Here is a 13,845-nt window from a genome sequence, read left to right as displayed (position 1 = left end):
CCTTTTATTTCCAGAATCAATTTCCACTTAATTACCATTTCATTCGTTTCCTGATTTCGTGTGATCACAATCAATTTCAGCGTTTCACATTAATTCTGAATTAGCATTTATCTCCCGGATATCAAAAAAAAAAAAAGAAAAAAAAAGAAAGAGGATCCGAAAAAAAAAAGTATTTTTGGGCTCAAGAAATTTTATTTTCCTGATAGATTCCTTGTGTGTTTTGGAGCGTTTTTAGGTATCCTACATCCTATCGAAAAAAATTTTGTCGCCATTTGTCATTTTGGGCTGATTGTCGCACCTTGGGAGAATTGTTTTTTTTTGGGACTTATATAAGACCTGGTCATAACTTTCCGTGGTGTCGTTTTATTGTTCGTGTCGTTTGGGTGTCGTTTGTGTCGTTTTGGTGTATCATTTTCGAATTCCTTTCATCACCTTCCTGGTCTCTGAGTAGTTCGGTACGAGCCTATAGAGAGTTTGAGTGAGTGGTAACAGGCAGAGAGAGTATAACTATCGCCATTATCAAACACGAGCGCTGAGTGATATTATTTGAGTGTAAACACGTGAGGGAGAGTTTGGTGAGGTTTTTCTTTTGTTACTAACAATATCTTGCAGCAACCATGTCTAACAACGGCGACGCAGATGAGGGAATTCCAGACCGGAGGCTGATGATGCAAGCAATGACAGGAGAAATGCGGAGGATGATGAGGGAAGAGTTGGAGCCACTACGAGAACGTGTCGAGAGAGTGGAGGAAGGCCAACAAGCTCCCAACAGAGGAAGACGAAGACAGCCTAGGGAGGAGACAGAAGATGAGATGGAGAATGATTTTGAAGAGGAGGATTATAGGAGAGGAGGACGAAACGAGAGAATGTTCGAAAGAAGACATGGAGGAAGGGACAGAGAAGACGGAGGAATTTTTGGCATCAAGCAGAAGATTCCAACATTCCAAGGGAAAAGTGACCCGGACGCCTACTTTGAATGGGAGACCAAAGCCCAGTTTGTGTTCAATTGCTACAACTACACCGAACGCAAGAAGGTAATACTTGCTGCCGCTGAATTCACTGATTATGCTATTGTTTGGTGGGATCAGCTGGTGACGAGTAGGCAACGGGATGGAGAGGAGCCCATAGAGACTTGGGATGAGATGAAGGCCATCATGAGGAAGAGATTCGTGCCTCGCCACTATTACCGAGAGCTCTACCAGAAGCTTCAGCGCCTACGGCAAGGCACTCGCAGTGTTGAGGAGTACTACCGGGAAATGGAGGTTGCCATGATCCGAGCAAACATCGAGGAAGATCGCGAGTCTACCATGGCTAGATTTATCAACGGGCTGAACCCTGACATAGCGGACAAGGTGGAGTTGCAGCATTATGTCGAGATGGAGGATTTGGTTCACTTGGCCGTCAAGATTGAGAAGCAGCTCAAGACGAGGGGTAGCATGCGGGGAAACCGATTCTCAGAACAACCTGCATGGAAGAAGACCTTCAACCGAGACGAGAAGAGCAGTTTCAAACCACGAGGGGACGTAGCCAAGCCAAGCACTTCCACGGCCCCAACCACATCTAATCCTGGTCCCAGTGCTCAAAAGAAACCAATGACGTCATTTCAGCGAAATCGTGATATCAAGTGCTTCAAGTGCCAGGGAGTAGGTCACTTCGCGAATCAATGCCCGAATAAGAGGAGCATGACGATTCTTCCGACCGAAGAGATGATTACCGACGATGAAGAGGAAGACCAAGAGGGTACCGGAGAAGAGTCAGACGAGGAAATTAAGGCACCAGCAGAGCTCGTGTTGGTCTCTCGACGAACTATGAACGCGCAGGTTGTACGAGATGATGAGGAACAGCGTGAAAACATCTTTCACACCAGGTGCCATATTGGTGAGAAGGTGTTCAGTGTTATCGTCGATGGAGGGAGTTGTACGAACATAGCCAGCGTTGCTGTAGTGAAGAAGCTTAGACTTTCCACGACAAACCACCCTCGTCCTTACAAGCTTCAGTGGTTTAATAATGGTGAAGAGGTACGTGTCTACAAACAAGTCATTATCAGTTTCCGGATTGGCAGCTATGAGGACTCGGTGTTCTGTGACGTGGCACCAATGGACGCGGGGCATATACTTTTGGGGCGGCCGTGGCAATTCGACGGGAGGGTGACTCATGACGGCTACACCAACAAGTACTCCCTCAGGCACAAGAATCGTACCATCACCCTCGCACCCCTTACTCCAAAGCAAGTTCATGAAGATCAACTGAGGATGCAACAAGAGAGGGAAAGGTTTAGGACCCTAGAGAAGGGAAAAGAACCAAGGGATGAGGTAAAAACAGAGAGAAAAAAAGAGAGAGTCCCAGAGAGAAAACCCGAGAGGGAAGTGGGGAGTGAAGAAAAAGATGGGGTCATGAAAAACAAAATCGGTGAGAGAAAACAAAACAACTTCTTTGCGGGCAAGAGTGATGTGAGGAAAGCCTTCTTTGCCAAACAGCCGATGATTTTACTTGTGTACAAGGAGGCTGCCTTATTCACTAACCAACATGGCGAGGTTCTACCTACTGCCATTGTTTCTCTTTTGCAGGAGTTCAAGGACGTTGTTGTTCGAGATATGCCAACAGGACTACCACCGATTCGGGGGATTGAGCACCAGATTGACCTTGTACCCGGAGCCTCGCTTCCAAACAGACCGGCCTACCGAACCAACCCTGAGGAAACGAAGGAGTTGCAACGGCAAGTCGAGGAACTTTTGTCAAAGGGGTACATTAGAGAGAGCATGAGCCCTTGTGCCGTACCAGTTCTATTGGTTCCAAAGAAGGATGGGTCCCAGAGGATGTGCGTGGATTGCCGAGCCATCAACAACATCACGGTCAGGTATCGATTTCCCATTCCTAGATTGGATGATATGCTAGACGAATTACATGGTGCGTGTGTTTTCTCTAAGATTGACTTAAAGAGTGGGTACCACCAAATTAGAATGAAAGAGGGGGATGAATGGAAAACCGCTTTTAAAACTAAACTTGGGTTGTATGAATGGTTAGTGATGCCTTTTGGTTTGACTAATGCACCTAGCACATTTATGCGACTTATGAATCATGTTTTGCGTTCGTTCATTGGTAAATTTGTGGTGGTATACTTTGATGATATTTGGATTTATAGCAAGACCCTGGATGATCATGTCTTACACTTGCGTGAGGTTTTTATTGTACTCAAACGTGAACAGTTATTTGCTAACCTTGACAAGTGCACCTTTTGCACCGATCACGTTGTTTTCTTGGGTTTTGTTGTAAGTTCAAAAGGAGTGCAGGTAGATGAGGAAAAGGTGAAAGCTATTCAGGAGTGGCCGACGCCGACAAATGCAGCACAAGTACGAAGTTTTCATGGCTTAGCGAGCTTTTATAGGCGCTTTGTCAGAGATTTTAGCACGATCGCTTCCCCGCTCACGGAGGTGATGAAGAAAAATGTGGCGTTCGCATGGGGGCAAGCACAAGAAGAGGCGTTCACCGAAATCAAAGGGAAATTAGTCAACCCTCCTTGTCTCGCATTACCTAACTTCGATAAACCATTCGAGGTTGAGTGTGATGCGTCCGGCGTGGGAATCGGAGCAGTTCTCATGCAAGATCGACGGCCGATTGCGTATTTTAGCGAAAAATTGAGTGGGGCCACCCTTAATTACCCCACTTACGACAAGGAGATGTACGCATTGATTCGAGCTTTAGAGACTTGGCAGCACTACCTTTTGCCAAGAGAGTTCGTGGTCCACACCGACCATGAGTCACTGAAGTACTTGAAGGGACAACAAAAGCTCAACAAACGGCATGCGCAATGGATGGAGTTCATCGAGCCGTTTCCATATGTCATCAAGTACAAACAAGGTAAGGAGAATGTGGTAGCCGATGCCCTTTCTCGAAGGTATGTCTTACTTTCCACTTTAGATGCTAAACTGTTTGGTTTTGAACATATCAAAGAGTTGTATCCAGAAGACCGAGAGTTTAGTGAGATATTTACGAAGTGTGAGAAGGTGGCGTCGGGAGATTACTTTAGGCATGATGGATTTTTGTTCAGGCTTGGTAGACTTTGTGTGCCTAGTTGTTCTCTTCGGGAGTTGTTAGTTAGGGAAGCTCATGGTGGGGGCCTTATGGGACATTTTGGGATAGCAAAAACTCTAGGAGTGATCCAAGAGCACTTTTATTGGCCTCGCATGAAGCGTGATGTTGAGAGGATCTGTGGTAATTGTATCACATGTAGGAAAGCTAAGTCGAAAGTTCAATCACACGGTATGTATACACCTTTGCCTATTCCTAGCTCACCTTGGGTAGATATATCTATGGATTTTGTGTTAGGCTTGCCTAGGACTAAGCGGGGTCGTGATTCTGTTTTTGTAGTGGTTGATAGGTTTTCAAAGATGGCACATTTTATCCCATGTCACAAAACCGATGATGCTTCTAATTTTGCTGATCTGTTCTTTCGAGAGATTGTTAGGTTGCATGGCATGCCTAGGACGATTGTCTCGGATAGGGATACCAAGTTCTTAAGTTACTTTTGGAAGACCTTATGGGCTAAGTTGGGTACTAGGTTGTTGTTTTCGACTACTTGTCACCCCCAAACTGATGGTCAGACCGAAGTAGTCAATAGGACCTTGTCGACTTTGTTGAGGGCAATAATTAAGAAGAATATCAAAACTTGGGAAGATTGTTTACCACATGTTGAGTTTGCTTATAACCGCGCTATTCATTCATCTACTAAGTTCTCACCCTTTGAGATTGTCTATGGTTTTAACCCACTAACGCCGTTGGATTTATCTCCTATTCCTATGTCTGAGCATGTGAATTTAGATGGTGAACAGAAAGCAAAGCTTGTTAAGCAGCTTCACGAGAGGGCACGACTCAACATTGAGCGAAGAACGGAGCAGTATGCGCAGCAAGCCAACAAGGGCCGCAAGAGAGTGATTTTCGAACCAGGTGATTGGGTCTGGTTACATATGCGCAAGGAGCGTTTTCCTGAGCAACGCAAGTCCAAACTACAGCCGCGTGGCGATGGACCATTCCAAGTTATTCGCAGGATCAACGATAATGCCTACAAATTGGATCTTCCAGGTGAGTATAATGTTAGTGCTACATTCAATGTGACTGACTTATCTCCTTTAGATGCAGATCATGATTTGAGGGCAAATCCTTTTCAAGACGAGGGGAATGATGAGGACATGCCCCAAAAGGAGCCGCAAGCAAAATACCAAGTGCCGGAAGGACCCGTGACAAGAGCTCGAGCGAGGAGATTCAAGGAGGAGCTTAACAATCTGATCATCAAGCTCCAAGATGAAGAAGGGGACAAGCTCGCAAAGGAGAGGATTCAAGGAAGCCAAGAAACAACAATGAAGAACGTCATTTGGGCTGAATTGAATTAGTCAAACTATTCCTATTTTTCTATTTTCAGTTTATGTTATTTGGGCCAAGACATGTTATTTAAAACGCCCATAATGGTTTGTATTGGGCTGGTCCTTTGTTTTATGCTTATTAGTACTTAAATAAGGCTAAATGGGCTTATTAGGTTATGGGGCCCATGGAGCTGCGAATTTGACCTTTGTAAACTCTATAAATTAAGCCTTTAGCTGAATGGAAGACACACAATTCTGATTTTTGAGTTAAACACTTTTCTGTGAGGATTTTCATTCTCTCTTTGGTTCGTTTAGAACTATTCGAGTCTCTTACAAAGCGGTGCGTGTAGGAGTTCGAGCCCGACTCATCAGACGGCCATTCGCATCCGTCCGTGGCGTCATTCGATCCACCTTCGTTCCTAAAACGTAGACGATTCATCGCTGTGCTATTGGGGTATCGGGTCTCGGAGCTTAGTCGGCCGAGGTTCGTATCATCTCTGCTTGCTTGGACGAGATAGACACTACCGACAGCTAAGGGACGATTTGGGATACCAAGTCCGACACGCTCAAGCCCGAACGCGATCACTTGGTCCGGACTTGGGTCGAACCGTTTGGGGCTTCTAAATAGTTGTCCGAAAAACATCGACAACACATGAATTTCGACACGTTGGCGAGGTTTGCTCATTCTATGGTCCCTACTGATCAGGATCGGAAGATGAAGTATATGCATGGGCTCAACGTGGATATCATGAGCCAAGTGGATAGCTGCGATGCTGGACCTCGCATTTACATCAACGTCGTGCAGAGAGCTTTGTGGATTGCTGGTTGGCGCGAGGGTGATTGGACTCCTGCTCCAAAACCAATTGCTGCAACACCTTCTAAAGCTACCAGCCCAAAATAGAGTGAGTCGAGGAAAAGATTCAGATCCCGTCGAGATGGGAGAATCAGCCGCAGCGGGGAGATGGAATGAGGTCCTAACAAGGATCGAGTAATCAACCTCAGGCCAGTTCTGGGAATCGATCACAGTCGTCGAACCAGAGCAGAGGACGTGAAGATAGCGGGCAGTCAGGGCCGTCCAACAAGAGGCCTAGGACTTCTAGGACCAATCCTTCGTCTGTATGCCGAATGTTATGCTCGTGCGTTGTTGCGTTTTCGATGCAAAAAAGAAGGTCATTTCTCCCGAGTTTGATAGAATCTAGAAGCATAGACCCCGTACTCAAAGAGCAACTGAAGGTCAATGCAAGAGTCTTCTCCATCCGTGAAGATGAAGTGCGAGCAGGATCGTCCACTGCTGTCACAGGTCAGGTTTTCGTGGATTACTTCTCTCCATGTGCATTGATAGATTCAAGAGCCACGCATTCATTCATCTCATCTAGGAAGTCTGATCAATTAGGCGAGCATCAGAAGAAATTCTTGTACCCATTCATTACGGCTACGGCTTTTGGAAAAAAGATACTAGTCGTTATACTGGTATAGAGATGTGCCTATCAGAGTTCAGGATTGGATAATGATGGTAGACTGGATTGAATTGGAAATGGTGGACTATGACGTAATCCTTGGAATGGATTAGTTAAGTACTCACCATGCAAAAATAGATTGCCGAAAAAAGTCGGTTCTGTTTCATAATCCAGGACTTGGACCATTGCAGTTCCAAGGTTCCTCTCGGAAATCAAGTTTTCCAATCATATTGGTGCTGAAGGCCGTGAAGATGATGCATCACAGATGCGCTGGTTACCTTACGAGCGTGGTAGACATTATCAAGACGGTCAGGCCCCAGCCGCAGGATATTCCGGTTGCCAGAGATTTCCTGGATGTTTTTACGGAAGATCTTCCAGGACTACGTCTTGATCGAGAGGTTGAGATTAATATCGAACTCATTCCAGGCATAGCCCCGATATTGAAAGCTACATATCGTATGGCTCTAGCAGAATTAAAAGAACTCAAGACGCAGCTATATGAGTTGCTTGAGAAGGGTTCATTCGACGAAGTTATTCGCCTTGGGGAGCGCCAATCTTGTTAGTTAATAAGGCAGATGGTTCCTTACGGCTATGTATTGACTACCGTGGTTAAACCAAGTAACGATCAAGAATAATTATCCGTTGCCACATATTGACAATCTTTTTGATCAACTGTCGGGAGTGACTGTTCTCGAAAATCAACTTGCATTCTAGATACCATCAGCTGATGGTTCTAGACGAAGACATCCCTAAAAATGCTTTTCGTACTCGATATGGTCATTACTAGTTTTTGGTTATGTCGTTTACGTTGACTAACACGCCAGCAACGTTCATGAACTTGATGAATTGAGTAATCAAAGACTTCCTAGATAAGTTCGTGATCGTGTTCATCGATGACATTCTAATTTACTCGAAGACTAACGAAGAGTATGAGCAGTATCTGAAACTAGTGTTAGGTAGGCTGAGGGAAAAGCGATTATACGCAAAGTTCTCGAAGTGTGAATTTTGGTTTGAACATGTCATGTTGTGAGTAGTGCTTGTATATTGTAGATCCTGCCAAAGTGGAAACTGTGAGGCAGTGGATTCAGCCAAAGATGGTCACTGAGATAAGGAGTTTCTTGGGGCTTGCAGGCTATTATAGGAAATTCATGGAAGGATTCTCTAAGTTGGCCATGCCCGTGATCCAACTAACTTGTAAAGGGTAGAAGTTCCACTGGATCGAGACGTCTAGAAAGAGCTTCCAAGAGCTGAAGAACAAGCTGACGACCGCCCCAGTGCTCACCATTCCACAAAGGAATTGATGGATCTACTGCGACGCATCTAAGCAAGGTTTGGGCACAGTTTTGATGCAGCACTGGAAAGTCATCGCGTACGCCTCACAACAACTGAAGGATAATGAGACTCGATATCCTACTCATGATCTTGAGCTTGCTGTCGTAGTGTTTGCACTCAATATATGGTGACATTACCTGTATGGAGTCCATTGAGACATCTATATAGAAGTTCAACATGCGCCAAGGAGTTCAACATGAGCCAAGGACGTTGGATGGAAGTCCTGAACGATTATGTCTTTGATTTGCACTATTACCCTAGTAAGGCCAATAAAGTGGCAGATGCTCTCAGTCATAAGTCTGTGGCAGTCCTTAGCAACTCTGGTGGAAACGTAGGGTGTAAGTGGATATACAAGAAGGGATTAAACCCGTAGGGTGTAAGTGGATATACAAGAAGACAGACCAGTCGCACGGGTCTGAGGTCTTGCATATTGCCCTCCTCAATGCTCCTCTCGGCGGAAGAGATCCACTGGAAACAACAAACCAGGGTTAACTGGCTAACGCACGGGGATAGGAATACCAAACTTTTTCACATCCATGCCAACCAAATACGAAAGACGAATACGATTTCAATGATTACGGATGACTCGGGAGTTAAGTACTCGAAAAACCCTGATAATTGTCGAGTGTTCGCGAGTCACTATAGCGATTTGTTTTCTACGACCAGCCTGTGCGATATCGATCTAGACGAGGGGATTCCTAGGTCTGTCCTAGGTCTGCCCAGTAACCTCCGTCAGCGAATGGAACATGACTTCTCAAGAGAGGAGATTGAGGTGGCACTTTTTGGCATGCATCCCACTAAAGCACCGGGTCCGGACGGGTGGTCGGCGTGTTTTTTCAAAAGTTCGGGGATGTGGTGGGAGATAGAGTCATCCTGAGCTGCTTGGACATCTTGAATAGAGGTGAGAGTGTAGCGGCCTGGAACAATGTAACTGTTGGCTCCGATCCCGCACTCATGGTCGAACCGGTTTCGCGGCTCTGAAACTCGACATGAGCAAGGCCTACAACAGGATTGAATGGCCTTATATTTGAAGAATGATGGAAGTTATGGGCTTCGGTATAAGATGCATTTCTCAAATTATGGATTGTATCTCTACGACTAACTTCTTCGTCCTTCTTCATGGCTTCGCCTCTGAAATCTTCTCCGCATCGCGAGGGCTCCGACAAGGTGATCCAATGTCCCCGTACTTATTTCTTATATGCACTCAAGGGTTCTTGTCTTTGATCCATGACCAAGTTCAAAATGAGCAGCTTCACGGAATCCGTATATCAAGGAGAAGCCCAGTTGTCTCACACCTATTCTTCACCGACGACAGACTTGTCTTTTTTCGGGCAGTAGCGACCGAGTGTATAGCTCTACGCCACTGCATCACCAATTACTCGAGGGCGTCGGGTCAGGTGGTCAATTTTGAGAAGTCCGTGATATCATTTTCTCCAAACACACCTTAGATCCACATGGATGAGATAAAAGAGATATTGGGGGTTCAGATTACCGAAGGTCTTGACGTCTACCTTGGGTTTCCCACGTTCTCGATGCACTCTAAGAATATTAAATTTGGCTACCTCCGTACGAGAGCAATTAAACGAATCAGCGGGTAGAGTCAGAAGCTTATTTCGATGGGAGGAAGAGAGACCCTTATCAAGTCGGTGATCCAATCTATCCCTACCTACGCGATGAGCTCCTTAAAGATCCCGGCCGAAGTTTGTGGGAAAATAGAGAAGGCTTGTGCCAACTGTTGTCAATGGTGCCCACAAGAAGAGTTGTAGTCTTTATTTTGAACATTTGATGTAATAAAGTCTCATGAAGACTCTTGCTTGTAATTGCCTATTCATTCATTAATAAAGTTGAAACGTTCATTCAATCTTCCTTGTCTGAAGCTTTATGATAAAACCATAGTCTTTTAGTCCATAAACAAACTTAACAACTTACGAAGAGACAAATGTAGATTTGCATGAACAAACTCTTCGTAGTTTGCTTAAAACGATATATTCGCAATCTTAGGGTCAAAGGACTATTGACCTCAGTATGATTGTTAGAAGAATCTATGATGTCTGGTTATGAGGCATTGAGAGTTAGGAACTCTATAGTTCTTCTAGGTATCTTCCGAAGGTACTGAATTGACCAGTGCACTTCTAGAGACAAGATAAGAACAAACCATTTAACCTCTTATGTCTCGAAGTCACTATGTATGAATTGCATCATGCTTACCTTAATCCTGAAATGAGACATGCCATTTCACACCTTAGTATTCTCATTTGAGAAAGTCAAAGTTCGGACTCACTATGTGATTCCGAACAAGGCCTATTGGTGAAGTACTAAGTTGTGAGTCTGTCATGAGTAACTTTGTGAAGTTCTCATAGATAGGGAATTCATGTACAAGATTGCTGAAATGCAATGTATGTCACCTCATGCTTTGTTCCTTGGAGTGTGAATAAATGAACTGGCCAGTGTCCAAATTGAGTCTCGACTTTTTTGGATGAAACAATGTGACTTGTTAGCTCCTCGTCAATACATTGTTTCTAACTTATTCACAAGCGACAAAGGAGTTGAGGAAATAACAGCTAGAAGGGTAAAATGGTAATTTAGTAAATCCCGACTAGCTGATGACATTCATGAAGGGTAAACATAGATAATATTCAGTGGATCCGCTCATCATAATTAGGTCGAATTCTTGAGTAGAAAATAAATTCATTTGAACCGAGAGATTTTCAGTGTCAGCTCTTTAGTGGAGTCAGTTGGCATTAAGCTAAACTTGGAAAAGGTTTGTGAACTTTTGAGTCCAAGTGTTTAGCTAAAGCTTTGTTCATTTGGGTCCATGAGGTCACTGTCACGAATCACATCGATAGGAATAGTTAAACTGGAAGCTAAGCCAAAACAAGAACGAAAATAGTTAAAAGGGTATTTTTGTCTTTTGAGACAAAGGATGAAATGAATGTCAATAAATTTTTTTGACAAGGTCATTTTGTGACATGTTTCACTCGGCCATGACTTGATCATTGGGCCTTGTGAATTAATTTCGTTTCATGAGAATTTTATTGAAAATTCTTAATGGGCCTTTCTCATGTTGTCATGAACAAATGAAGAAGCTTCTAGAAGCTCCTTCTAGAGAGACTTGGGCGCCTACCCTAATAGAGAAATAGGAGAGTTTATTTTGTGCATAAATGTATTTAGATACTTGCCAAAAGAAAAAGAGGAAACAAATTTGCATAAGGATGCATAAGGGAATCGGCCACATTGAGAGAAAAGGCAAGCTTTGAACAAAATAGGAAACAAATCAAGGCTTCTAGAAGCCCTAGCTTGGCCGAGTGTCTCAATAGGAAAGAGAGGAATTTTGCTCATGAATATGTGATATTCTATAGAAGAGGAAACTACCTTATTGAAGGTGAGACCTCTCCTATAAATAGGAGCCTCATTTCCTCACAATTCATTCATCCAAGTTTAAGAGATTTGAGAGACTCTCTCTCTAGAACTTGGCCGAAGTCCTCTTCTCTCTCTCTAGTTTATTTTCGGTTTTCTCTTGTCTTGGCACCTAGGTCCTCACTCGACCTAGTCTTTAGCTCTACGACTTCGAGACTCGTTCTCAAGTCGTAGTGTTTAAAAGTGTCCACTCACTGATTCCTTCTTTTCGAGTGATTTAGTGATAGAAACTTTCGTGGTTGCTCGAGGTGCCGAGGAAAGAAAGAGAGACGTGCTGCGAGGGGAGACGAGCGTTGCAACTTTCCAAAAGCTTCTACAAGGTTCAAGCTTCAAGAAAGGTTAGTAACTTTAATAGCTCATATTAGTTTTTATTTACATGCATATGCTCTTGTCTAGGTTAGTAAAAACTAGTTTTACTTAAAAAGAAAATTTTTAAATTTCCGCCGCTTAACGAAGCGTTAATCTTTTTCTTAAACCCTAGATCGATTCCAACACCAACTACTGGTGGGGCGATGGCGGGACCAAAAAGAAATTACACTGGCAGCAGTGGGACCGACTTTGCCGGTCTAAACGGGATGGAGGCCTGGGGTTTAGGAGTCTTCAAGAGAACTGTTGGTGATTAGTTCACCTTTATAACCGTGTGAAAAAAATAATTACGCTACTGAAAGCTAATTAAGGTGGTTATTAAACAAGAATCTAGATTTACTTGTGTGTACTATAAAAGTATGAGAGCGAGCAAGCAACCGATAAAAAATTAGATTAAGTTCTAGTGACACTTACTCGTTGGGCTCACGAACTGAATCTTCAAGCTTTGACAAATCCATCTTCAGTATTTATAAGACTACTCCTTTGTGTTGTGTCTGAAACTTCGGGATCAGCTTCAAGCCGTCATTGATGACACCGCAGTCTTCCGAAACGTAATCTCCGAGACGAATAGGAAATATGAGTGGGCACAATCTTTATCTCACTACGACCTCGAACAATGAATCAGGTCGCACCATGTTGTTTTTCTATGAGTTTGGGATGATGTTAAAACACATTAGAATCAGTTCTAAAAGTTTTTAATTTTTTATATTGAAAAACGTGTTTCAAAGGTTTGAGATTTTTCGAGTAAATTTTGTGACTAGTTTTATTTTCTTGCTAGTTTCGTTTATTTACTTGAATCGTTTTATGCATGTTGTTATTTCTTTTATTCTATGTTATTACCCTGCTAATAAAACACAAATAAAAGCTTTAAACAACTTCATAAAACGTTCCGTTACACTCGATTCTTTTTCGCACCTAAAAGGACAAAGCTTTAATTTATTTCTTTTTCTTCGAGCTGGAATGTAAACCCGCATTAAAAGCGGCATAACTCTCTGCTCAGAAATCGAAATTTAATGATTCTTAAATCAAATTAAAGCTCTGTCTGTCCTCTGTCCAATGCCACCGGTTTCGGCTCAAAAGGACATCGGAGCCGCCAGTTATGGCGATTTTACTCCGAGGTGCGCGGCTGTCTGAAACTCCAGTTTTTTAGAAATCCGGATTTTCAAACCCCACTACCATGAGTTATAGAACTCTAATGAGAAAACTTTCTTGAGCAAAAATGTTTTTCATATGATTATAAACATGATGTGTAAGATTAAAATGTTTTGATTTTTGAAAGTTTAATTGAAATTGAATTTTTACAAAACTAGTTTGAATTTTGAAAAACCGTTTTCACTTTCAAACTTGAAAATATTTTGTCATCCAAATCAAATAAGTTTTCAAAATGTTTTCAAAACTATATCTATATCACATATGTTCAAAATCTATATGCTCTTGAAATTTTGAGTGGGAGGTCTCTTTGTAGACAAAACCGAAAAATAAAAAGATGTGTAATCTCAAACTTTCAAGTGTTCGAGTGAGTTGAAGTTCACACTTCCCTCACGCACTTTCCCGAAATAGAAAATAGGAAAAGATCGAGTATGTCCCTTGTGCCTTTATGCACTAATACTGCTCTGAACATGTCGATCTAGGATTCTCTTCTAGTTGTCCGCTCTGTCGCTCTCTAACTAGGAAATCTGTTTCCGAACTTAAAAGAGTCGATGAACCAACTCCAAAAACTAAGTGGGAGGGTTATATTCGTTGTTTGTAACCCGCGATCCCCAACACTAGTGAAAGATGCAATAACGTGGGACTAAGAGCCGCTCTTGCGACCCTCACTTAAATGTGAGTACTCCAAGGCGTTATTGCTTCGATCATTGCTCAATGAGCTACGTCCGAGAATGATGCAATGATGGCAAGGCCTCCCCTTGGGGGAT

General features: G+C 43.2%; 1 protein-coding gene across 1 annotated transcript; it reads left to right on the top strand.

Moving 5' to 3' along the window:
• The first annotated feature begins 617 nt into the window (after positions 1 to 617).
• Positions 618 to 8,019, top strand: LOC149407893 (uncharacterized). The gene is made up of 10 exons (XM_089622523.1): positions 618 to 753; positions 949 to 2,147; positions 2,568 to 2,816; positions 3,264 to 3,895; positions 4,028 to 4,798; positions 4,928 to 5,090; positions 6,064 to 6,225; positions 6,360 to 6,827; positions 7,006 to 7,372; positions 7,865 to 8,019. The coding sequence occupies exons 1-10, from the start codon at positions 618 to 620 to the stop codon at positions 8,017 to 8,019; spliced, it is 4,302 nt and encodes a 1,433-aa protein (XP_089478649.1).
• Positions 8,020 to 13,845: the final 5,826 nt, after the last annotated feature.

This window comes from Urtica dioica, chromosome 1, assembly GCF_054948205.1.
Source record: "Urtica dioica subsp. dioica isolate 48M chromosome 1, U.dioica_male_clone48M_v1_H2, whole genome shotgun sequence".
Lineage (NCBI taxonomy): Eukaryota > Viridiplantae > Streptophyta > Magnoliopsida > Rosales > Urticaceae > Urtica > Urtica dioica.
The sequence above is the reverse complement of the archived record's forward strand: the minus strand, read 5'-3'. Positions and strand labels throughout refer to the sequence as shown.

Bases quoted from the DNA above. Each gene is read 5' to 3' on its own strand.
- LOC149407893 (XM_089622523.1), top strand. From the start codon at position 618: ATGTCTAACAACGGCGACGCAGATGAGGGAATTCCAGACCGGAGGCTG. The intron at 754-948 runs GCCAACAAGCTC...CAACATTCCAAG, and splicing joins TGTCGAGAGAGTGGAGGAAG to GGAAAAGTGACCCGGACGCC. The intron at 2,148-2,567 runs GTGACTCATGAC...TCTCTTTTGCAG, and splicing joins CGTGGCAATTCGACGGGAGG to GAGTTCAAGGACGTTGTTGT.